Source organism: Orcinus orca, chromosome 8, assembly GCF_937001465.1.
Source record: "Orcinus orca chromosome 8, mOrcOrc1.1, whole genome shotgun sequence".
NCBI lineage: Eukaryota > Metazoa > Chordata > Mammalia > Artiodactyla > Delphinidae > Orcinus > Orcinus orca.
The window spans coordinates 55,536,323-55,559,755 of NC_064566.1; the positions used below are offsets into that span (position 1 = coordinate 55,536,323).

Below are 23,433 nucleotides of genomic sequence, written 5' to 3' on the forward strand. Positions count from 1 at the left end.
TCAATCTAATCATGAGAAAACACCAAATGGAGGGACATTCTACAAAATACCTAACCAGTACTTTTTTTTTTTTTTTTTTTTTTCAGTACGCAGGCCTCTCACTGTTGCGGCCTCTCCCGCTGCGGAGCACAGGCTCTGGACACGCAGGCTCAGTGGCCATGGCTCACGGGCCCAGCCACTCCGTGGCATGTGGGATCCTCCCGGACCAGGGCACGAACCCGTGTCCCCTGCATCGGCAGGTGGACTCTCAACCACTGCGCCACCAGGGAAGCCCCCTAACCAGTACTCTTTAAAAGTGTCAAGGTCAAACAAGACAAGACAGACTGAGGAACTGTCATCACAGATTGGAGGAGCCCTGGAGACAGAACCACCAAATCTAATGTGCTATCCTGGATTGAATCCTGAACAGAATAAAGACACTGGTGAAAAACAGGTGAAATCCCAATACACTGCAGTGAATAGTACTGTACCAATCAATGTTAACTGCTCAGTTTTGACCACTATACCTGGTTAAGCAAGATGTTAACATCAGGGAAAGCTGAATGAAAGATATATGGGAACTTGCTGTACAATTTTTGCAACTCTTCTGTAAGTGTAACATTATTTCAGAATAAGAAGTTTTAAAGATACGCAGATTCTGATTCTGTAAGTCTGGGTGGAAGTCTTCTGCATTTCTAACAAGTTCCCAGGAGAGGTTGACGCTGCTGGTCCACAAACCCCACTCTGAGCAGCAAGAATCTAAACCAGCGGTTCTCAAACTTAACTGTGCATCAGATCACCTGGCAGGCTGATCAAAACACAGATTGCTGGGCTCCACGCCCAGAGTTTCTGATTCAGTAAGTCTGGAGTGGGGCCCAAGAATTTGCATTTCTAACAGATTCCCAGATGAGGACGATGTTGCTGATGAGCTAGGAATGGTTTTTGTTTTAAAGGGCTGTAAAAAATTTAGAAAACAGGTATATGAATCAGAGACTGTATGAGGCCTTCATTTATGTACAGAAAACGGATGCTGAGCCCCAGACCCTTGCTACTTAGAATGAAGTTTTCAGAAGACACTAATGCCTAGGTCCCACCCCTGAGGTTCTTGGTTAACTGATTTGATACGGGTCCTTGGCATCAGCATTTAAAAAATGTTCTTCTACTTCTGATATGTAACCAGGCTCAGGAAACTACTAATTTAGGGTCTCCATCTGCCTCAAAAAAACCCTACTCCTCAATCATCCCAGAGTTGAGGATGAGCCCCAACAAATGTCAAAGAGCGTTTCTGCAATTTAAAACTTTTATTTTGAAAAGTTGAGCTACCCTTTTTTTTTTGAAGGTTAACAAAACCCAACACAAATCAGAATTTCCCCCTCTTGACTGTCCCTTCCCAAGTAAATATAATGAACACTGGATTATACATCAATAATAATCACAAGGGATCCCAAACCTCCCCCTGCCAAAAACAAGTGGCAAGGATAACTGCGCAGGATGGTCTGAAATAGATGGCAGGAACGGACAGAGATGCATCAGAGAAGGGATAAAGGTGTGAGTTGCCCATGGGATGGCTGACAGTTAACAGGGCACAAAGAGCTAGAGAGCTGAGGGAAGGGGAGAAAGGTGCAGACCTGCGAAATGTGGTGGCATGGAGGTACCTGAAGAAACACCATCAAGTACCTCGAGCTTCATCATAACCCCAACATATCTGTTTCCCACTTGAGCATAGTTAGTGCTAGGAGGCCCTCTATATTTGGCTACCCCTTCACACTCTTACCCTTTGCCTACTACTCCTCTGCCACAGAGGAAAGCCTTTAGCTACAGGTTGTTCTCCTGGTTCAAGGAATATGAGGGCCATCATCCTAGCCCCAGCTGCCCAGCCCCTCCCAGGAAGTGCCTGGCCCCTTCTGAGAAAGATCCGTGTTTGTTCCCATACCTGTGCTCTCCTCAGCCTGATTGAAGCCACAGATCTGGCAGATGCTCTGGACCCACTTATTCATGTCCTCCTCCGTCTCGGCCACCAGGTAAAAGGTGCGCTCGCTGGTCTTGATGTCAAACACAAAACTGTCCTGCAGCTCCTTCTTGTTGAAGGTCAGGCCTGCATCCACCTGCTCGCAGAAGTTCAGGTTGATGATGCGCAGGGGCTTCTTGGAGTGATCATTCTTGTAGTATTCCAGAACATCTGGGTCACCGCTCATCCGCCCACTCCGCAGGATAAACCAGCGTTTCTTCCAGGCCTGAACAGGAAGGAGTAAGAAGAGGGTGGAAAGTCATTAGTTACTTCAAAGCTTTTCACAGGGCCTCAGATGTCACCAGGTTAAGGGTGGGGACTGTTGCACCTGCAGGCTGAGCACGGCCTCTATCTCCGTTTCTTATTTCCCCAGAGTTTCAAAAATGAAGGATGACTAGAATGCGTGTCAGTGCAGCATTTCACTATGCAAACAGGGTCTTACCACTATGAGATGAGATGTGGCATTCCCACTTTTTAGGTCAGGAAATCTGATGAGGACTAAAACACTTTAGAGCAATTATTCCATTAAGCTAGAATACAGACTCAGATGCACCTTTTAGTCAGGGTGGGACTTGCAAAACTGTAACATCTCAGCTTATGGATGGGGTCCCCCAATCAGACATGGTGAGTTGAAGCAACAATGTCACACACAGCAAGTAGCAGAGAAACAAGTTTCCTAACTTTCAGTACACTGTGCTTTTTACCAAATCATGATGCCTTGGAAAAATCACATAGAAACCCTTCTAAAACTTCTCTGAAGCACATAACTTCAGGATTTCCCCATCTCATTCACTGCTATATCCCTAGTACTTATAATAGAGCCCTGCACACACTAAGTACTCAATATACATTACTGAATGAATAAACTCCTTACATCCTGTCATACTATAGAATTTAACACTAGATTACATATTCCCTTATGTTGTCTTCTACATTCCATCTCTTCAATGAGACTGAATAATCTGTGGGCAGACACCACACAAAGTAGTAAAAAGACATCACATATAAAACAGAGCCTTGGGTTGAGTCTATGCTTTACCACTGACTTAATGTGTGATTTTTAGATAAAGTTATTTACTTCTTTGGATCCTGCTTCATCTATAGAATGAGAGTCAACATCACCACTGCCTGTCCTACCCCCCTTATAGGGTTTATACTATGCAAACACACACAAAGCACTATGTGTACAACCCTAAAGCACTGCAAATGCCAAGGATCAGACTGTCATCACAATTCGTTACATCCTACTGGGACCTTCACTCTGTTAATCCTGCCACCTTGCACTCTCACCTCCTATCCCTGTCCTCACTTCCTTCCCTACCTAACTTGCTCCTGTGATCCATCATTATCATCATTCCCTTGCTTTTTTTCTCCATTTCTCTCCTTTATCTGGGAAACCACAACCCCTGGCTAAGTCTAATGCTCATCCTACTCTGCCTGTTCCCATTCAGCTGTATGTAGTTGGAGAAAATCATACAACTACGTTGGCTGTTCTCACTTTAAATTCAAGTGAGCCCTTATGCTGCCTGACAGTCCTATTACATTTACCTGGTCCATGATTTTCTCTTGCTCTTTGGCAACAGTCTTTGAACTTCTCTCTCTTTATTTTTTAATTTTATTTTTAAAATTTATTTATTTATTTATTTATTTTGGTTGCATTGGGTCCTCGTTGTTGCACGTGGGCTTTCTCTAGTTGCGGCGAGCAAGGGCTACTCTTCGTTGCAGTGTGCGGGCTTCTCATTGAGGTGGCTTCTCTTGTTGCGGAGCACAGGCTCTAGGCGCGCGGGCTCAGTAGTTGTGGCTCGCAGGCTCTAGAGCGCAGGCTCAGTAGTTGTCGGGCACGGGCTTAGTTGTTCCACGGCATGTGGGATCCTCCCGGACCAGGGCTCAAACCCATGTCCCCTGCACTGGCAGGCGGATCCTTAACCGCTGCGCCACCAGGGAAGTCCTGAACTTCCCTCTCTTTAAACCTCCAACACCTCTACTCTTTGGTATGAGAAAATACAAGCAAGCAAAAGAGAATCTACACATGTTCCATCACCAAATTTACCAATCTGTCTGCATTTGTAGCAAAGCAGTTTGTTACTAGGGAGCATGGACAGTTCACCCAGTCTAACGCCAACCTTCTTCCACTTGAGCATCCCCTCTCACCTACATGTGGACATCACTGTATCTCTGGAATCACTGCATTTTCCCTCCCTCCTAGGATCATTCCCATCAGGACCCCAACTTCTCCCAACCAAGAAAAAAAACGAGAAGCTTGACTTGATCCCACATTCCCTTCCAGCAATGGCCCAGTTTTCTGCTCCTCTGTACAGTAAAACCTCAAAGAGTTTTCTATAGTACTAATCATTGTTTCCTCTCCTCCCATTCTTTTCTTGGAAGCAGTCTAATCAGGCTTCCCCCGGCTCCCCCCACCCCCCACTAAAATAACTCAACAGAGGTCTTAAAGACTGCAACATTTGCATTTCACTTGATCTCTCAGCAACATCTGATAACAGTTTATTATTCCATTCTCTTTGAAGCACCTTCTTCACTTGGCTTCAGTGCTCACTCAGTGCTAGTTCCTTCTCATCTCCCTGATCTCTAAATGTTAGAATGCCCCAGTGCTCGGTTCTCAGACTCTTCTCTTTCTATACCCACTTCCTAGGTTATTTTATTCCACTTTACAGCTTTGCAAGCCATCTAACTGCTGCAATTCCTAAATTTATATCTCCAGCCCAGACCAGTCTATTGAACTCTAGAGTCTTACATTCAACTCCTCACTAATAGGCATCTCAAACTTAAGGTGCTCAAAACTGAGCTCTTGACGTCCTCCAAGCCTGTTCTGCCTGCAATCTTTCCCATCTCAGTTACAAGCAGCTCCAGCCTTCCAGTTGCTCAGACCAAAAATCTTGATGTCATCATCAACTCCTTTCTTTCCCATTCCACATCTAACCCAACAGCAGATCCTGTCGGTCCAAACAGTTCAAAATACATCTACGACCTGGTCACTTCTCCACACCTCCACTGTTAACTCACTTGACTGAGTCCACCATTTGGTCGTCTTCCTGCTTCTATGCTTTCATCCTGCAATCTATTCTCAGCACGGGTGCTGATGCAAATCAGAGCATGCCACTTCTCTGCACCAAGTCTCCACTGGCTTTCTGTCTCACTCAGAGTAAAAGCCAAAGTCCTCACAATGGCCAGTGGGCCTAGTATGACAGTCCCTCATCCCACAGCTCTCCTTACCTCCTGCCACTCTCCACCTTGCCCGTTCTGCTCTTGCCACACTGGCCACACAATCCTGCCTCGGGGTCTTTGCTCTGGTTGTTCCCCCTGCCTGGAATACTCCTGCCCCAGACAGTCCCATTGCTTATTTTTTCCTTCAAGTCACTATTCAAGTGTCACATTACTGGACAGACTGTTTTCCTGACCACCCAACCCTCACACTCTCCTGCTTACTCTGCTATACTGATCTCACTAGCACTTACGCCACCTAAAACAGCACATTTTTGTTGATTCTACCCACCGCCCAGGATGTAAACTCCGAGAGGGCAGGGATTGGTTCTTTTTATCCCATGCTGCATCCTCAGTGTTTAGAATAGTGCCTGGCACAGAGGTGGTTATCAATAAGTATGTATTGGACTAATTAATGAATCATTTTCTTACATGAACTCCTTACAGAATCTAGAAGGTCATGGGGATATAACTGGTACCTGATGAGCCATGGTGGAAGTGAAGGTTAAGGTATAGGATAGAGCTGAGGAAATAAATATAAGTATCATCTACTATAGTCACCTAAAATCTTGCCCAGGCCACTACTTACAGAACTCTGTGTGCATCTGTGTGTGTGTGTGCAGGCATATAATGAAAGTGTGTGGGTAGCAAGGTGCATTTTTAAAAGGTATTGAAGCTTGTGTTTCAGTTGATGTATCCCCCTTGAGTGCTTGTCTCTGTAGAAAGAGCTGCCTTCAAATCACTGGTGTGCAGGTGCGAGCATAAACACACACGCAGACACTCTCATAAACAAGAAAAAGGTGTTTGCTACAGATAACATCGGAGCCTGTCAGGTTCCGCTCGCAAGAAGTGGTGCAGGCTGATAAATGGCTGCCTACAAAATGCTGATAAATGTATGACAGAGCAGGCAAAGCCATCTAGTCTAGTTCCAAATTCACATCGCTCTTCTGCCACAACACTCTCTGCTCCAACTTCACGTATGTGTTTTTGGGGGAACCATACAATTCAGAACTAAGTATAAGCAACTCCAAAGAGTCTGGCTCCAAAGACAACTTCTCTGATCCCCTCAGCTGAAATGGACCTCTATTTCCTCTGAACCATCATAATACTTTTAATGTACTTTTCACGTCATGTCATTTTTCTTTTTCACAACATATTACAGATATTTTAGTATTTGTTGTTTCTTCCCAAGCAGATGATGAATAAAATCTCCTCCTATTCCTCTTTCAATCTTCATGGTAGGCATTTACTAAGCAAGGCTCTTTCTCACTGAACCTCTCTTATCTCCCAGGTCTCATTTATGTTTCCTTCCTGCCATCCATCCATCCATCCATCCAACAAATATTTATTTAGTGCTTACTATGCTACAGGCATCATCCCAGATGCTGAGGATACAGCATGAATTCCTGGTCTTACAGAAATTACAGGTGCATAACAGGTTACTTCTTATTCTCCAAATGTGCCACATAATTGCATGACTTCATGTCTGCGCACAAGCTGACGTTTCTTCCTAGAATGCCTTTCACCTCACCTCATCTATCCGGAAAATTCCTATATTTTCTTAGTGTCAGGTTAAATATCACTTCTCCTGGAAGGCCTTTACTAACTTCCCATAGAGCTGGTGCTCCTGTCTCTTGTTCCCTTAATAACCCGTGCTTTCTGTGGCATTTCTTCACTCATCTTTGACATTTCAATTGCTCATATGTCTTCCTCCCCTTTAAGCTCCGAGCACCTTGATGTTCGGGTCCTGTGTGGCCAACAGTTACTCGGCAGAGTACTTAGCCTATAATGGGAACTCAGTAAAGACCTGTTGATTTTTTTTTCCATTCAATCAGTGTATTCATTTATTCAAACTAATAAATGCAATTTAAAAAGTTAAGTGAGTTTTCACAGTAGAAAGTAGGAAAGGAGGACAAAAAAGAGGATTATAGAAAAGAGAATAAGATAAAGGTATGCTGTGGATTCTCTATGACGTGAGTTTTTCAGCATCTTGTTCCCTTCATTTTGATGAGTGCAGGACCCTGTAATAAATATTTATAAAGGAGTCTGGGCACTTCAGCTTGAAAGTACCCCATGATATAGAAATGAAAAATTACTGCTGGAGTACTGACACGTAATGCAAGGAGAATACAGGAACTTGAGTCCTGAATATGTTCTTAAGGGGAAAGCTTCTTCAGGACTGTTCTTACATCTGTACAAAATCTCCTACAAAAACTAACTCAAAATGGATCACGGACTTAAATGTAAAATACAAACAGAATTCAGCAAGATACAAAAAGAATTATATAACATGACCAAGTGGAGTTTATTCCAAAGATGTGAAATTGATTCAATATTAAAAAAAATCAATCAATGTAATCAACCACAGTAATAAGCTAAAGGAGAAAAACCACATGGTCCTATCAACCAATGCAAAAAAACATATGACACATTTCAACACCCATTCATGATAAAAACTCAAAAAAATAGGAAGAGAGGGGGAACTTCCTCAATCTGATAAAGCGCATCAACAGAAGACCAACACCAACATTACACTTTATATTGAAAGGCTGAATGCTTTCCCCCTGAGGTCAGGAACAAGGCAAGGATGTCTGCTCTCACCACTTACTCAACATAGTGCTGAAGTTCTAGTCAGGGAAATAAAGCAAGAAATGGATATAAAAGGCAGAGAGATTGATGGATGTAGAGGGCATTATGCTAAGTGAAATAAGTCAGAGAAAGACATACTGCACGGTGTCACTTATGGGTGGAATCTAAAATCAAACACACTAGTGAATATAACAAAAAGGAAACAGACTCACAGATATAGAGAACAAACTAGTGGTAACCAGTTGGGAGAGGGAAGGGGGTAGAGGCAAGATAGGAGGCAGGGATTAAGAGGTATAAGCTATTACCTATAAAGTAAATAAGCTACAAGGATATACTGTACAACACAGTGAGTATAGCCAATATTTTACAATAACTATAAATGGAGCATAACCTTTAAAGATTGTGAAGCATTATGTTGTACACCTGTATCTTATATAATACTGTACATTAACTGTATCTCAATTTTTAAAAAGGCATACAGATTGAAAAGGAAGAAAAAAATTGTCCCTGTTTGGATGACATGATTGTCCACATAGAAAATCCCAAGGAATTTAGGAAAAAACTCCTGGGACAAATAAGTGAGTCTGGCAAGGTCACAAAATACAGGAGTACCTCATTGTATTGCATGTTGCTATATTATGCTTTGTGGACATTGCATATTATACAAATTGAAGGTTTATGGCAACCCTCTGTCAAGCAAATCTATTGGCACCATTTTTCCAACAGCATTTGCTCACTTTGTGTCTCTGTGTCACGTTTTGGTAATTCTTGCACTATTTCAAACTCTTTCATTATGATTATATTTGTTATGGTGATCTGTGATCAGTGATCTGATGAAGGCTCAGATGATGGTTAGCATTGTTTAGCAATATTCTTAAATTAAGGTATTACATAGTTTTTCAGACATAATGCTATTGCACACTAATAAACTACAGTATGGTGTAAACATAACCTTTATATACACCAGGAAACCAAAAAGTTCATATGACTCGCTTTATTGCAGTATTTGTTTTACTGTGGTGGTCTGGAATTAAACTTGCAATATCTCCAAGGTATGCCTGACAAGATGAACATACAAAAATTGATTTGCTCCTGTATACTAGCAAATAAACACATGGGCATAGAAAATAAAAACACAATGCCATTTATAATCATTTTTTTTTTTTAATGAAAGAGGTGTGAATCTAACAAAACATGTTCAGGACATGTATGCTGAAAACTATACAATGCTGATAAAAGAAATTTTAAAAAACCTAAATGGAGACGCACACCATGTTCATGGATTGGAAGACACAACATAGTACATCTCTCCAAATTGATGTTCAGATTTAACACAATTTCTATCAAAATCCCAGCAAGGATTTTTATGGATGTTGACAAAATTATTCTAAAACATATATGGAAAGGCAAAGAAAGTACAATAGCTAAAACAACTTTGAAAAAGAAGATAAAAGTGGGGAAACAAGTCCACTAGATTTCAATAATTATTGTATAGCTACAGAAATCAAGACCATGTGATACTGGCAAAGGGACATACACATAGGAACAATGGAATAAAACAGGAAACCCAGAAATAGACCTACCCAAATATGCTCAACTGATTTCTGACCAAGGTGAAAAAGCAATTTAGTGGAGGAAAGATGGCCTTTTCAACAAATGGTGCTGAAGCAACTGGGCATCCATGGTGGGGGGGGAAATGAACATCGATCTAAGCCTCATACCTTATACAAAAATGAACTCCAAATGAATCATGGACTTAAATGTAAAGCTATAAAACATTTAGAAAAAATTGGAGGAGATCTTTAGGATCTAGGGCTAGGCGAAGAGTTCTTAGGCTAGACACCAAAATCATAATCCATAAAAGGAAAAATCTATAAATTAGACTTCATTAAAATTCAAAACTTTTGCTCTGCAAAAGATGGTTAACAGGCTAAAAGGATAAGCTACAGAGTGGGAGAAAATATTTGCCAACCACCTATTTGACAAAGGAGAGTATGGAGAACATATAAAGAACTCCCAACACTCAATAGTTTAAAAAGGGAAACAAACCAATTAGGACATGGGCAAAAGACATGAAGAGACATTTCACTGAAGAGCATATGCAGATAGCAAATAAGCACATGAAAAGGTGTTCAATATCATTAGCCATTCGGAAAACACAAAACCACAAAGAGATATTATCACAGACCTATCAGAATGGTTAAAATAAAAAAAAAAAATTGTAACAACGCAAAATGCTGGCAATGAGGCAGAGAACATGGGTCACTCAAACATTGCTGGTGAGACTCTAAAAGGATACAGCCACTATGGAAAACAGTTCGGCAGCTTCTTAAAAAAGTAAACATGCAACTGCTATATGACTCAGCAGTTTTACTCCTGGGCGCAACCGCTATATGACTCAGCAGGTTTACTCCTGGGCATTTATCCCAGAGAAATGAAGATTCATATTCCTACGAAAACTTGGAAATGAATGTTTATGTAAGTTTTATTTACAACAGTTCCAAACGGGAACAATCCAGATGTCCTTCAATGGGTAAGTGGTAAATAAACTGTGGTACTTCCATACCACAGAACACTACTCAGCAATAAAAAAAGGAACAAAGTATTGACACATGCAAAATCCTGAATGAATCTCCAGAGAATGTGCTGAATTTTGTCAGAGCCAATCCCAGAAGGTTACATAATGTGTGATTCCACTTATAGAGCATTCTCTCTTTTTTTTTTTTTTTTTTTTTGCGGTACGCGGGCCTCTCACTGTTGTGGCCTTTCCCGTTGCGGAGCACAGGCTCCGGACGCGCAGGCTCAGCGGCCATGGCTCACGGGTGCAGCTTCTCCTCGGCATGTGGGATCTTCCCGGACCGGGGCACGAACCCGTGTCCCCTGCATCGGCAGGCGGACTCTCAACCAATGGGCCACCAGGGAAGCCCTATAGAGCATTCTTGAAATGACAGAATTTAGGAATGGACAACAGATTAGTGGTTGTCAGTGGTTAAGGAGAGGGTTGGACTGGGATAGAAGTGGGTGTGGCTATAGGAGAGCAGTATGAAAGATCCTTGTGGTGATGGTGGTGATGGAAATGTTCTGGATCTTGACTGTAACAATACCAACATCTTTGTTGTGATACTGTAGCACAGTTTTGGAAGATGTTACCACTGGGGGGAAACTGGTAGAGGGTACTGGGGATCTCTATTATTTTTATGACTACATGTGAATCCAAAATTATCTCAAAATAAAAAGTTTAATTAAAAAAAACTTACCCACAAGAGAATTAGAAAGTTCACAGAAGAGAAGTAAAGATCATGGAAAGAAAGGGTCATAGTTGGCAAATGATTATAACCAGACCCAGTTGTCCTCAACCTTTCCCACTCAGGGATGGAGATGGACTCTTAAGGAATCACACGAAAATATAAATAAACTTTAGAGTTCAGACCCCTGAGCACGAGGGAACAAAAGGGAGTGAACTAAGATTCACCAGAATTTCTAAACCTACCGAGCTACCTGTCAGCTCTAGGAAATCTTCACTGTAATAGCAGACATGAGTCTCTGCCTTGGGGAAACAAACAAATAAATACGGTACCAGTCAGCTTCTCCAAATTTTCTGTGTAGTAGCCAGCCTCCAAGATAGCCCCTAATGAATCCATTTCCCAGTGTAGCCTTATGTAGTCCCCTCTCATTCAGAATAAGGATGAACAAGGGCTTCCCTGGTGGCGCAGTTGTTGAGAATCTGCCTGCTAATGCAGGGGACACGGGTTCGAGCCCTGGTCTGGGAAGATCTCACATGCCGCGGAGCAACTAGGCCCGTGAGCCACAACTACTGAGCCTGCACGTCTGGAGCCTGTGCTCCTCAACAAGAGAGGCCGCGACAGTGAGAGGCCCGTGCACCGCAATGAAGAGTGGCCCCTGCTCGCCGCAACTGGAGAAAGCCCTCGCACAGAAATGAAGACCCAACACAGCCAAAAATAAATAAATAAATAAGTGTATTAAAAAAAAAAAAAAGAAGAAGGACGAACAATAGGATACTGCATAAATGAAAGTGTGTGACTTCCAAGGATAAGGCCTAAAAGACACTGCAGGTTCTTTCTTGTTCTCCTTTGGATCAGCTGCCATGTTGTAAGGACACTCAAGCAGTACTAAGGAGGAATGCACAAGGTGAAGAACTAAGGCCTCCTGACAGCTATGAAAAAGAGCCATTCTTAGAAGCAGATCCGTCAGCCCCAGTCAAGATGACTGCAGCTATAGGCACTTTTGACTGCAATTTCATGAGAGACACTGAGCCAAATCCACCAAACTAAATTGCCCCTGAATTGCTGAATCACAGAAACCACATGAAATAATAAACATTTATTGCTCTTTTAAGCCAGTAAGCTTTGGGGTCATTTGTTATCCTGCAATAAATAACTAATATATTTTACCTTCCACTACCAGGGCCATTTGGGTGTAACCAACGTTAGCCACTAGGAGGAAAGCCTTGTCTATTTAGAAGACTAAAAGCAGAGGCTAAAAGACTAATAGGCCAATGGAATAGAAGAATCCTGAAACAGACCCCTACATACATCATCACTAGATTTAAGAAAAAGGTGATACGGCAGTGCTATGGAGAAAAAAACCTGTCCTTTTGATAAGTGGCACTAGGTAAATTCAATAACCGTGGGAAAAGAAAGATTCTTGATCCTATGTCACGCCACATGTGAAAAGTAATTTCAGAACACTATAAACCCAAATGTGAAAGATAAAACAATAAAGTATTTAGAGGAAAACAAAGGAAAATATGTTTCTGACTTTGGGGTAGGCAATGATTTCCCGAATATGCAAAAGGTACTAAGACAACAGAAAAAGTAATCAATTATACTACATTCAACTTAATTTCTGGTTATCAAAAGGCACCGTTAAGAGGATGAAAAGCCAAGCCAAGAAAGTGAGAAGAGATACTTGCAATACATACATCCAATGAAGGACTCATATTCAGAACACATTAAAAAAAAGTCTATAAATTAGCAAGAATAAGACCACTCAATAGAAAAATGGGCAAAAGTTTAAACAGACACTACACAAAAGAAGATACCCAAATGGCGATAAACATGTAAACAGATCTCAACTTCATTACTCATTAGGAAAATGCAAATCAGTAACACTAAGACAACCACCAGAATGGTCCCAATGAAAAAGACTGACAATAGTAAGTTTGCGGAAGGATGTGGAAAAACTCTCACACCCTGTTAGGATGAATGTGAGTTGGTATAATCACTTTGGAAAACTATGGCAGTGTTTACTAAAACTGAACATACTCACATCTCACGACCTTGTATCTACTCCTAGGTACTTACCTCAAATAACTGTGTACATATATTCACCAAAATACATGTAAAAGTATGTTTACTGCAACACCATTCATAACAGCCCATGTCATACCTGCCTTTTTGCACTCCTACTTCAAGTGCTTGTTACCTATAGTCTGGACTGTTTGCATAGCTTCCTAACCAGTTATCCTAAGTTAATACTTACAAATGATTCCAGTTTAATCTTCCGATCAGAGCAAAACTCTGATCATGTCATTCCCCTTCACTATCCAAAAATTTAATGGTTCCCTATCACCTGCATAGCAATGTCCAAATCTTATGGCTTAGTTTTCTTTTTATTAAAATAAAATAATTTTCAATGTGGTGAAACATAACATAAAATTTACCATTTTAAGTGTACAGTTCTGTGGCATTAACTATATTCACACTGTTATAGAGCCATCAACACTATCTCCAGAACTTTTTCATCTTCCCCAACTGAAATTCTGCATCCATTAAACATGAACTCCCCATTCCTCCCTATACCCAGTCCCTGAAAACCACTGTTAGACTTTCTGTATCTTTGAATTTGACTACTCATATATGTGGAATCACACAATACATGTCCTTTTGTGACTGCCTTATTTCACTTAGCCTAAGTGACTTATTTCACTTCATGCCTAATTCCTGGTATAACCCAGCCAGGCAGAAGAAACACTATTAATTCAGATCAACAAAAACTCAAACCAAGGGGCACAAATGCAGAGAAATAAGGAGAACAGAATGAGAGAGATGATGCAGGGTGTGATAAGCAAAGTTTGAGATTAGGGTGAAAAGACCCAAATTATAGTCCTAGTTCTTGCTCTACAACCTTGGACAAATTTAACATCTCTTAAGCCTTAATAACCAAATATATAAGAGGGAAAATAACAAAGCTAATAATACTGATTTGAGAATTAAGTACAATTATTAAGTGTGAGAGCGGCTAGGACCAAACTCTGCATGACACATGTCAAGAACATAGTTATTGACTCTAAAGCAGCACAAAGACGTTCTGAGATCATGTAACTGGAAAAACAGTTATCATTATGAAAGATCCCCAGATTTCCAATTCATAGTTTGTTTTTTCACCATGAAAGAGGCATTATTTTGTCCTTTGTCTTACCGCATACCACACATCAGCAACTCCTCTGAATTTCGGTTAAAGGTATCAGGATTCTTCCAGTCTCTCAGATTCAAAATCATCTACTTCCAATTCAACTCTTCTTGCTATTTCACTGTTCATGACGAATCAATGAGCTCCTTCTATAGTATTCAGTAAAACAAGCACAAATTCTGCTAAATGCTTCGAGGGATAAAGAAAGAAGGCAAGACCCAAACTTTCCTTTCAACTTACAATGCTTACAACAATTCAGGGAGATAAGACATGAACACATATCCCTAAAATAAAAAGCAGATTTTTATAAGCACCATAATAGGGACACAATATGCTATTAGACCACTGAAGCAGAGAATCAAACCTTTAGGGATGGGTAGGAGAGGGGGAGAGAGAGAGAGCAACAAAGAGAAATGAACTTGAATGAATATGAACAGTGAAGAAGGTAGGGTTTGATATACGGTTTGGGCAAAGAAAGAGGAAAGGTCAGTTCTTATAGAGCACATAGTATGACCAAGACCTGGGTACGGGAAAATATGACAGGTTCAGAGAATGTGGAACAGTCTTTTTTGAATGTGGAAAAGAAAGAGGAAAGGAAGAGTCTGGTGGTCCTGGAAAGCCAACACCACCCTAAGAATTTTTAATCTTTTCTTTACTGATAATGGAGAGCCACTGAAGAGAACAGATTAGCAGAGAAATGATAGTTATCGCTGTGCCCTTAGAGGAAGACCAACCAGAGAAAGGAAACATAAGAGGCAGGAATACTAAGAAGCTGTTGGAATACTCTACAACAGTGAGAGATGATGGCAGGGAGACAGAGCACAAAAGACAATGCAAGTCACTTTACTCAACAACGGGGCTTAAAGAAGTACATGGCATAAGGGCCAACCCTGAAGAAAGTTAGAACCTTCCACTTGTGTCTATGATTAACAGAACGCCACCACCTTCTCTGATGAAACAGAAGTGACTGTTTTCCTTTTGTACCCAAATCCAGTAAACAAAACAAAACAAAAAAACGTTTCACAACCACCCAGACCACAGACATGCACCATAGGTACATATGGCCCAGAAGTTGCATCATTCTTGCTTTGAGTGGAGAGTGCATATCCCTCATGAACCTGTCTCTGTTCTTTGGGTCATATTCCAAGGTCTCCAAGCATGTAGAATGCAGACATGACTTCTTCCTATTGCTCTTAGCACCTAGAAAACTTAGGTGGACTCCAGTTCAGCTTTACACTGGCCAGATCACACGGGAGTGCTGTGCTCAGTTCTGGTGGTGTAAAGGGTCCTGAAATCCAGTGGTACCAGGATTTAGTGAGGTTTTGCCTGGAGTCATGACTATCGTGTTCTGAGATATAAGAGGCTAATGTACAGAAGAACGATTTGATTCATTTTGGGTGATCCCACATACTAAAGCTGAACTAGGGCCAGCAGGGGCATGCTACAGAAAAGCAGAGTTTTGGCTCAGTGTAAGTAAGAATTTTCTAAAAGAGCGGTCCAAAGCAGATCCTTTGGAAACTGAAGAACTACTCTGCATCGGAGATACTAAAGAGGAGTTAGCCTAGAGCAGGGGTTAGCAAACTTTCTCTGTAAAGAGCAGAGAGTAAATATTTTAAGCCTCACAGACTATACAGTCTCTCACAGCTTACTCAGATCTATAGTGGCATGGAAGAAGCCGTAAACAATTTGTAAGCAAACGAGAGTAGCTGTGTTCCAATAAAACTATTTAGAAAAAGAGGTGGTGGACAAGATTGGCTTGCTAGCCCCGGCCTAGACTAGGAGTGGGTAGGGAGGGAGAGTTGAGCAGTGGATCGGTAGGAAGAAAGGGACTAAGGTCTCTTCCAACCATGAGAGCCTTATGTATTTTTAACCAAGAAAATCTGACATGGTAACACCTCATTTAATCAGATTATTCATTCTTGGTAAATCTTTTTTTTTTTTTTTTTTTGCGGTACACGGGCCTCTCACTGCTGCGGCCTCTCCCGTTGCGGAGCACAGGCTCTGGACGCGCAGGCTCAGCGCCCATGGCTCACGGGCCCAGCCGCTCTGCGGCATGTGGGATCTTCCCGGACCGGGGCACGAACCCGCGTCCCCTGCATCGGCAGGCGGACTCTCAACCACTGCGCCACCAGGGAAGCCCAAGATTATTCATTCTTGGAACAGAGGGATGTGTTCTTTCACAAAACCAAGTATTAACTAGAACTCCCTTAGTTTCAGCCTTGACAGTTGAAAATATTTCTGAAACTCCAGAATCTTCTGCCTTGCCTTAGGTACTATACCAAAGATAACAGAACTTTTCTTTGATGACTAAGGACTTCTCAGAGCCTCAAACCATCTTTCCAGATACCAAATCTCACATGCCTTGTGGCTAAAGTTGTAGAAGAGTCAAGACATTTCTTGGAAGAGGGTTTTGTGTAACTCCTAGAAATGGGTGTGTCCTTTTAACTTCCATCTTTCTGATGAGGGTAAAGCCCAAAACTGCCAACAAACCAGGAGAATCCTGTTAAGTGACGATTATAGTTAGTTAATTAGAATCTAACTGAGGTTACTGGATGATATCAATCAATTGAACTTATTAGTCAGGGACATTAAAAACATAATACTTGCATCTTCAAAAGCTCTTTGCTTTATATATAAAAAAATCCACCCATAACACATGCACACACTCATCACTCACACTCACCTTTCTCTTTTTTTTTTTTTTTTTTTTTTGTGGTACGTGGGCCTCTCACTGTTGTGGCCTCTCCTGTTGAGGAGCACAGGCTCCGGACGCGCAGGCTCAGCGGCCATGGCTCACGGGCCCAGCCGCTCTGCGGCATGTGGGATCTTCCCGGACCGGGGCACGAACCCGTGTCCCCTGCATCGGCAGGTGGACTCTCAACCACTGCGCCACCAGGGAAGCCCTCACCTTTCTCTTGGTAAAACTGCAGGTGGTGATGTAGTTTGAGTTCCAGCCCAAATAATCACAAAGACAGAAGAAGAATTTGATCTGACTTGTGAGTACATGATGTACAACTATATCCCAACACATTGCAGCATGAAGAACACTAAGCTCGACTTATGGCCCATAACTGTGAACAGCAGACAATAAGAGAGTCCAGCGGGTTATGTAACAGTCACACATTTCTGGAGAAACACTTCCTGAGTGAGAAAGGGCTTCCTGCTGCCCTTCCTCTAGGTATCCTTCAACTACTCTGGACCATGGTGATTTTATACTCTGAGGGAGGAAAAAAGACACTTGAGTTCCTGCTAGATTCCATGTGCTTTCTATCCATTATCCCATTTAATCCTCAAACCAATGCTACAAGGCAAATAAATCCCTTTTTCTTTTTACAGATGAAGAAAAAGAGGTTCATCGAAGTTAAACAATTTGAAGAGATCACAGTCCCAATGTTTTGGTCCACTGAGTCAGGGCTTAGGGTCCAGAAAGAACTTAAGGAGAAGCTAATGCAGATGAACTGCTGACTACACTTTGGGAAACACTGGCCACAGAGTTTATGAAAGGTCAAGTTCACAGTTAGTAGGTGATGTCGATAGAGGAATTAGAATTTAGGTCTTAGGCTTCCCTGGTGGCTCAGTGGTTGAGAGTCCGCCTGCTGATGCAGGGGACACGGGTTCGTGCCCCGGTCTGGGAAGATCCCACATTCCGTGGAGCGGCTGGGCCCGTGAGCCATGGCCGCTGAGCCTGTGCTCCGCAACGGGAGAGGCCACAACAGTGAGAGGCCCGCATACCGCAAAAAAAAAAAAAAAAAAAAAAAAAAAAAGAATTTAGGTCTTAGCTCCTAGTCCCAAGTTATTTCCAGTCCTCAAATCCAAATCCCTTAGGATCACAGTTATATGCTCCGGACTCATTCATTTGAGTAATAAAGATCCTCTCTGACTCCAATGAACCTTCCTTGTTCCTTGGGCACAGGATAAACTTTATTTTACCACAAGACAAGTCCATTCTAAGGTCAGGGGCTTTTTTAGCTCCAAAATTTAGCACAGTGCTTGATAGATGTTATGCACTATATAACTCTTCAGTGAAAGGTATACCAAAGAAATAAAAGGAATGTCTATTTGCTCCCTCTTTTGGTAAAAACATACAAACAAAACCTCTCAGTCAGATGATCTGCTAATGTAACACTTCTAGGATTCTAACCATCTCTATCCTGGGTGAGATAGTACACATACACCATAAACACAAAAGACACCATGGAAAAGTACATGTCTTTTATGTGAAACTGACTCCCAGCCCTAGGCTTCAGGGGGTGGATCATGGGAACCTAAATAAAGCCAATTAATACATTTCATCCAGTGATTGGTTCAGCAAAGGGCAGGAGCTCCAAGCCAGCTCAAACAGTCATTAAGATTCAACCCTAGGACTTTTGTTTGTGTTACTAAGAGTGGGCTCTCTCTTTCACTGGAGAAAAGGTTGGCATGCTAAGAGCTTGAAGTTGCAAGGACCACCCTCTGGAGTCTAAGAACAACAAAGAGCGAGCAGAGTTAAAGAGATGGACCTTGATGAAACGTGTGTCTAACTCAAGGGGATCCTGCAGCCAGGTTTCCCCTTTCTGGGGACTCAACAAACTCTTTCTCATTTAACACAGGTTTTTGGTGTTTTTTTTTTTTTTTTTTAAATTTCTTTGGATGTTTTATTGGTATTTCTTTGACCTTTTTTTTTTAACATCTTTATTGGAGTATAATTGCTTTACAATGGTGTGTTAGTTTCTGCTTTATAACAAAGTGAATCAGCTCTACCTATACATATATCCCCATATCTCCTCCCTCTTGCGTCTCCCTCTCATCCTCCCTATCCCACCCCTCTAGGGGGTCACAAAGCACGGAGCTGATCTCCCTGTGCTATGTGGCTGCTTCCCACTAGCTATCTATTTTACGTTTGGTAGTGTATATATGTCCATGCCGCTCTCTCACGTCGTCCCAGCTTACCCTTCCCCCGCCCGGTGACCTCAAGTCCATTCTCTACGTCTGCATCTTTATTCCTGTCCTGCCCCTAGGTTCTTCATAACCTTTTTTTTTTTTTTTTTTTTTTTTTAGATTCCATATATATGCAACACAGGTTTTAAGCATGTGTCCTATTTTGGACCCAGAACCAGTCTGTTACCACAAGAATGACTCAGAGGTCCTTTCCATGTGCTCTCATCAAATTCATTATTTAATCCATTCTTTTGTTTCCTTCACTTTCAATTTTTTTTCCATTAGCATTTATTCTCCTTCCTCCTTCCAGTCATTCAATCAACATTTATCAAATGTGGATAAATGTCAGTGCCTATTAGTGCCAGGTCCTTTAGGCTCTCATGATCCTTGGAAAGGGCAGGCAGGTACGTACACAGGTAACTCAGCGTGCTGAGGTCAGGACTCCAATAGAGGTATGAACGGAGAGCACTCTGCTTGGGAGCAGTCAGGGAATGGTGCAGAGCACAGGTGATACCTGGATTGGGTCTCGAAGGATGAGAGGAGTTCTGCTAACTGAAGAAAAAATACTGGAGGAGGAACTTTTCAGGAAAAGAGAATAATACGAGTACAGTTAACTCTCATTATTCACAGTAGTTATGGTCTATAAAGTCACCACAAACACTGAATTAGCAAATACTGAATCCTTTCTCCTAGAGGAAATTCAGGGTTAGGCTCCTGCAAGCCTCTGGCCAAAATATTTTCGTCAACCAATCCATACATAATCTTGTTTTATGTCTGTTTCTGTGTAAAGACACCGTATTTAATATATACTGCTGATTCATTAATATTGAACTCACAGCTAACAGCACTATAACTCGAGTCTGGATGAAGTTTATCTAACACGTGTGTTTCCTCCAAAAGGTACATGATGATCTTGTGCTTAGGAGCCGTAGACAGTAGTTCAGCACTTCGCTTGGGGGCATTTTAAATAGTGAAATCATCAAACAAAAAAAGCACAAAAATGTGAAAAACATGGCATTAAGAGGAAGGGGCACTAGTGTGCAGGGTAAGAGCTGAAACAAGAAGGCAGAGTGTGGCTTTGTTCTGTCTCAGCGTGGAACATGTACATGGGGAGCTCAGACTTTTCACTGCTCTGCATGTTGCATGTCTGTGACTGACCTTGAAAGAGCTGTGAGTACTGGCTTTGGGGTTACAAATAAATTTTAATAAGTAGATTCTCAAATATGGAGGCTGGAATCTCTGAACAGGAGTATCAATTATATGAGAAAAAGCTTGGTGTGTTCAAACAGTAAAGCTAAGTTTGTGAAGCTGCAGGAAGATAAAAAACAGCATGGAAAGGCGATCACTGAAAGGAAGGCTGGAAGAGTGATTTGGGGCTATTTTAAGAAAGGCTTCACATGCTGAGTTTTATGTATTTTTCTGTAGGTCAGCTGTTCTCAATATCAAATATTAATGCAAAATTAAAAATTTGAGAATTCCCTCATAGAACAGAAATATACATTTTAGTATTTGTTAACTAAGAAATAAAAGCTGCGAGGAATTCACGAACTCAATTATTTTGCTAATCACAATATCTACATTTTTTTAAAAGTACAAACACATGTAAAACACTTATTCACTGCCTAAGTAATGCTTGGTGTGAGTGAGTGTGTGTGTTGTTAAGGACCCAGTCCACCATGTCGGAACGACTGTCATGTACCTAGCGGAGCAGCCCAGGTAGAGAGAACTACATGTGCAAAAGCCCTGAGGAGGAAGAAAGCTTGGCTCGTGGTAGGACCTGACAGCAGGGCATGGCTGGAGAATAGTGAGCACAGTGGAAAGTATAAGGAGGACAAAGCAGGGACAGATCATAATGAAGCCTTGAAGATCATTTCATGAAGCGTAGCTTTTATCTTAAATAGAACAAGATCCCTCAATAGGGGCGTAATTAAATAAACTGATATATTAGCAATTGAAGAAACAAACAAGAACAATGTAGTACGATCCTACTTATATTAAAAACCCTGTATGTTTATGGATACATACATATGCACACCACTACATATATATGTGTATTTACAGTATACATATATAGTATACACATGCACACACACACAGTGTCTTACAAATGCTCAGAAAGGCATTCCAAACTGTTAGCAATGGTTTCCTGTGGAGGAGAGTCGGGTATATAAGAGTACAAGGGAACTTTCATACTTTAATCCATGCACTTCTGTATTTTTAAATAAATAGAGCATGAGACTGCTAAATGGTTTTACATTTTTTCACATTTACATTTCTTAAAGGATCATTCTGGCTTGTAGCAAATGAAGTGAAGGCGGAAAGAGCATGAGCAGGGAGCTCAGATAGACAACTAAGAAATAATGGCATCTGGGTCAGGACAGTGACAAAGGACATATACCTTCAAGATATATTTCAGAGGCTGAAATGGCTGCCCCTGGTGATGAACTGAATATGGGGGATATGGGAGAAGGAAGAATAAAGAAAGACTCCAAGATTCCAGCTTGAGCACGCAGGTGTTGTGTTATGACTTATGGTGGGGAAGGGAACCACAGCCATATCTATCTGAGAACCTCTCATGGTGCACGCTACCCACTCTTTGTCTCTACTGCATCCTAAACAAAGGGGTAAAATGAATTTGACATGTGTGAGAGGGAGAGGGTCACAATCTGGGAAACCAAAGAGCCTTGTATCAGTGATTACATTGACTGAATTCGAGATTGATTCCCCAAAGACCAGGTCAATCTTTCTGCAGAGGACTCAGGGAATCCATTAGTGAAATTACCTCTCCCATTGACAAAACAACAAATGAGTCATTGCCAACCCTTTGCATTTTGGAGAAACAAAGGTCATTTCACCGAAGAACCTCTCTTTCATGTCCTTGAATGCTCTGATCTAAGTTGTATTTAAAGAACTGAATTAAGTGAAGGTTACCAGGGAAAATCAGGGCAAAGTTGGGGGAAGGGTAGACAAATAGTGCCCACAAATATAGTTAAAATGTTTCCTTTCCTCTAGGACAAAGTCTTCTCTCATCTACCTCCCCAACCCCAAGTAATCAAAGAGTAGAAGACTCAGCAGGCTTTGGCTTCCCTAAAGACCTGGTTTCACACTTTCTTAAACAACAGTGGTATTTAAAACTTTCCTGTGAAAAAGAAAACAGAAAAAAAAAAACCAAAAAAACCAACTTTCCTGTGCAGCAGGATCACTGAGCCACCTGTTTAAATGTAGATGTTCCCGGGTCCCAGCCTCAATAGAGATTCAGACTCAGCAGGTCTAGAGTGGGGTCCAGGGATACAAACCCCAAATGACTCTACTACACAATGTCCAAGAACCCCATTTTGAGAAACACTGAACTACATTGTTCATGATGGTTGATAAAATGCAGTTATAATTTAGGAAGTTGCACTGGAGGAAGAAGTGGATCATGCAGATCTGGGTTATGCTTCCAGCTCTGTCTCTAGTCAGTTAGCTGGGCGGGGGTGAAACCACTTTTCTGCTCTGAGCCACAGTTTCCCCATTTATAAAGCACAAGTGTTGATTTTCTGGATCTCCAACTTACCTTCAATTTCTGACATTTTAAGACCCCGGGAAAAGACAAAGGGTTGGAAATGTCAAGTAGGGCTTCCTGCCCCTTGTACTAGAGTGACTCTCCCTAAGGTACTCAGATTGTGAATATACATGAATAACAGTATAAAATCCAGTGCTTTCTGGAACTGGCTGGTTATGAGCAAATACAGGAAAAGCTACTTCTAAGGTACAAGATGAACTGGGAGTGGGGCCCTTCTGGAGCCTGGCTTTCTTCCCTAATCACAGCACTCAATATAAAAGCAGGGAAATAATTCAAAAGGTGGAAGGAGAAACTGAACCTAATTCCAAAGATTAACTCAGGTGCTCAAATAAATGCCCTGTCTGCCTCCTGGGAGCCCTCATTTACATCCATCCAGCTGCCTGAACTACATATATCTGAAAAACACTCCCGTATGGAGGCTATTCCACAACCTCCATATGATTTATTAGAAAGGCTTTTGTTTAATTTATAAGAAGTCAGTATATAGCATTAGAAGAATGACCTCTGGGCTAATGCTTCCTTTTTTTCCCCCTTGTTTTTTAAAAGTCAACATTACAGAGGTATATAATTTATATGCAACAAAATTCACCCATTTTAAGACTTCAGGCAGATGGGTTGTGATGAATGTATACACTGTATAACCACCACCACAATCAAGACAGAACACTTCCATCACCCCAAGGCGTTCCCTTGTGCCATTTCCAGATTAATCCCCACTCCACCT

The 23,433-nt window shown here is 41.6% G+C and overlaps 2 protein-coding genes across 3 annotated transcripts in view; one reads left to right on the forward strand and one right to left on the reverse strand.

Annotated features, from left to right (window-relative positions):
- Positions 1 to 23,433, forward strand: part of USP35 (ubiquitin specific peptidase 35) — an 873,752-nt gene that overhangs the window by 129,067 nt on the left and 721,252 nt on the right. The gene's annotated exons all lie outside the window — the stretch shown is intronic.
- Positions 1 to 23,433, reverse strand: part of GAB2 (GRB2 associated binding protein 2) — a 177,065-nt gene that overhangs the window by 51,271 nt on the left and 102,361 nt on the right. Inside the window, exons 1-2 of one of the 2 annotated variants that reach the window (XM_033405807.2) lie at positions 14,237 to 15,017; positions 1,913 to 2,213 (exon numbers count right to left, since the gene is read on the reverse strand). In XM_033405807.2, the coding sequence (XP_033261698.1) occupies positions 1,913 to 2,174 (262 nt within the window). In that variant the 5' untranslated portion in view covers positions 2,175 to 2,213; positions 14,237 to 15,017. Of the gene's footprint in view, positions 1 to 1,912; positions 2,214 to 14,236; positions 15,018 to 23,433 lie in introns of those variants that run through there. The other variant, XM_004279841.4, reaches the window with a different exon arrangement.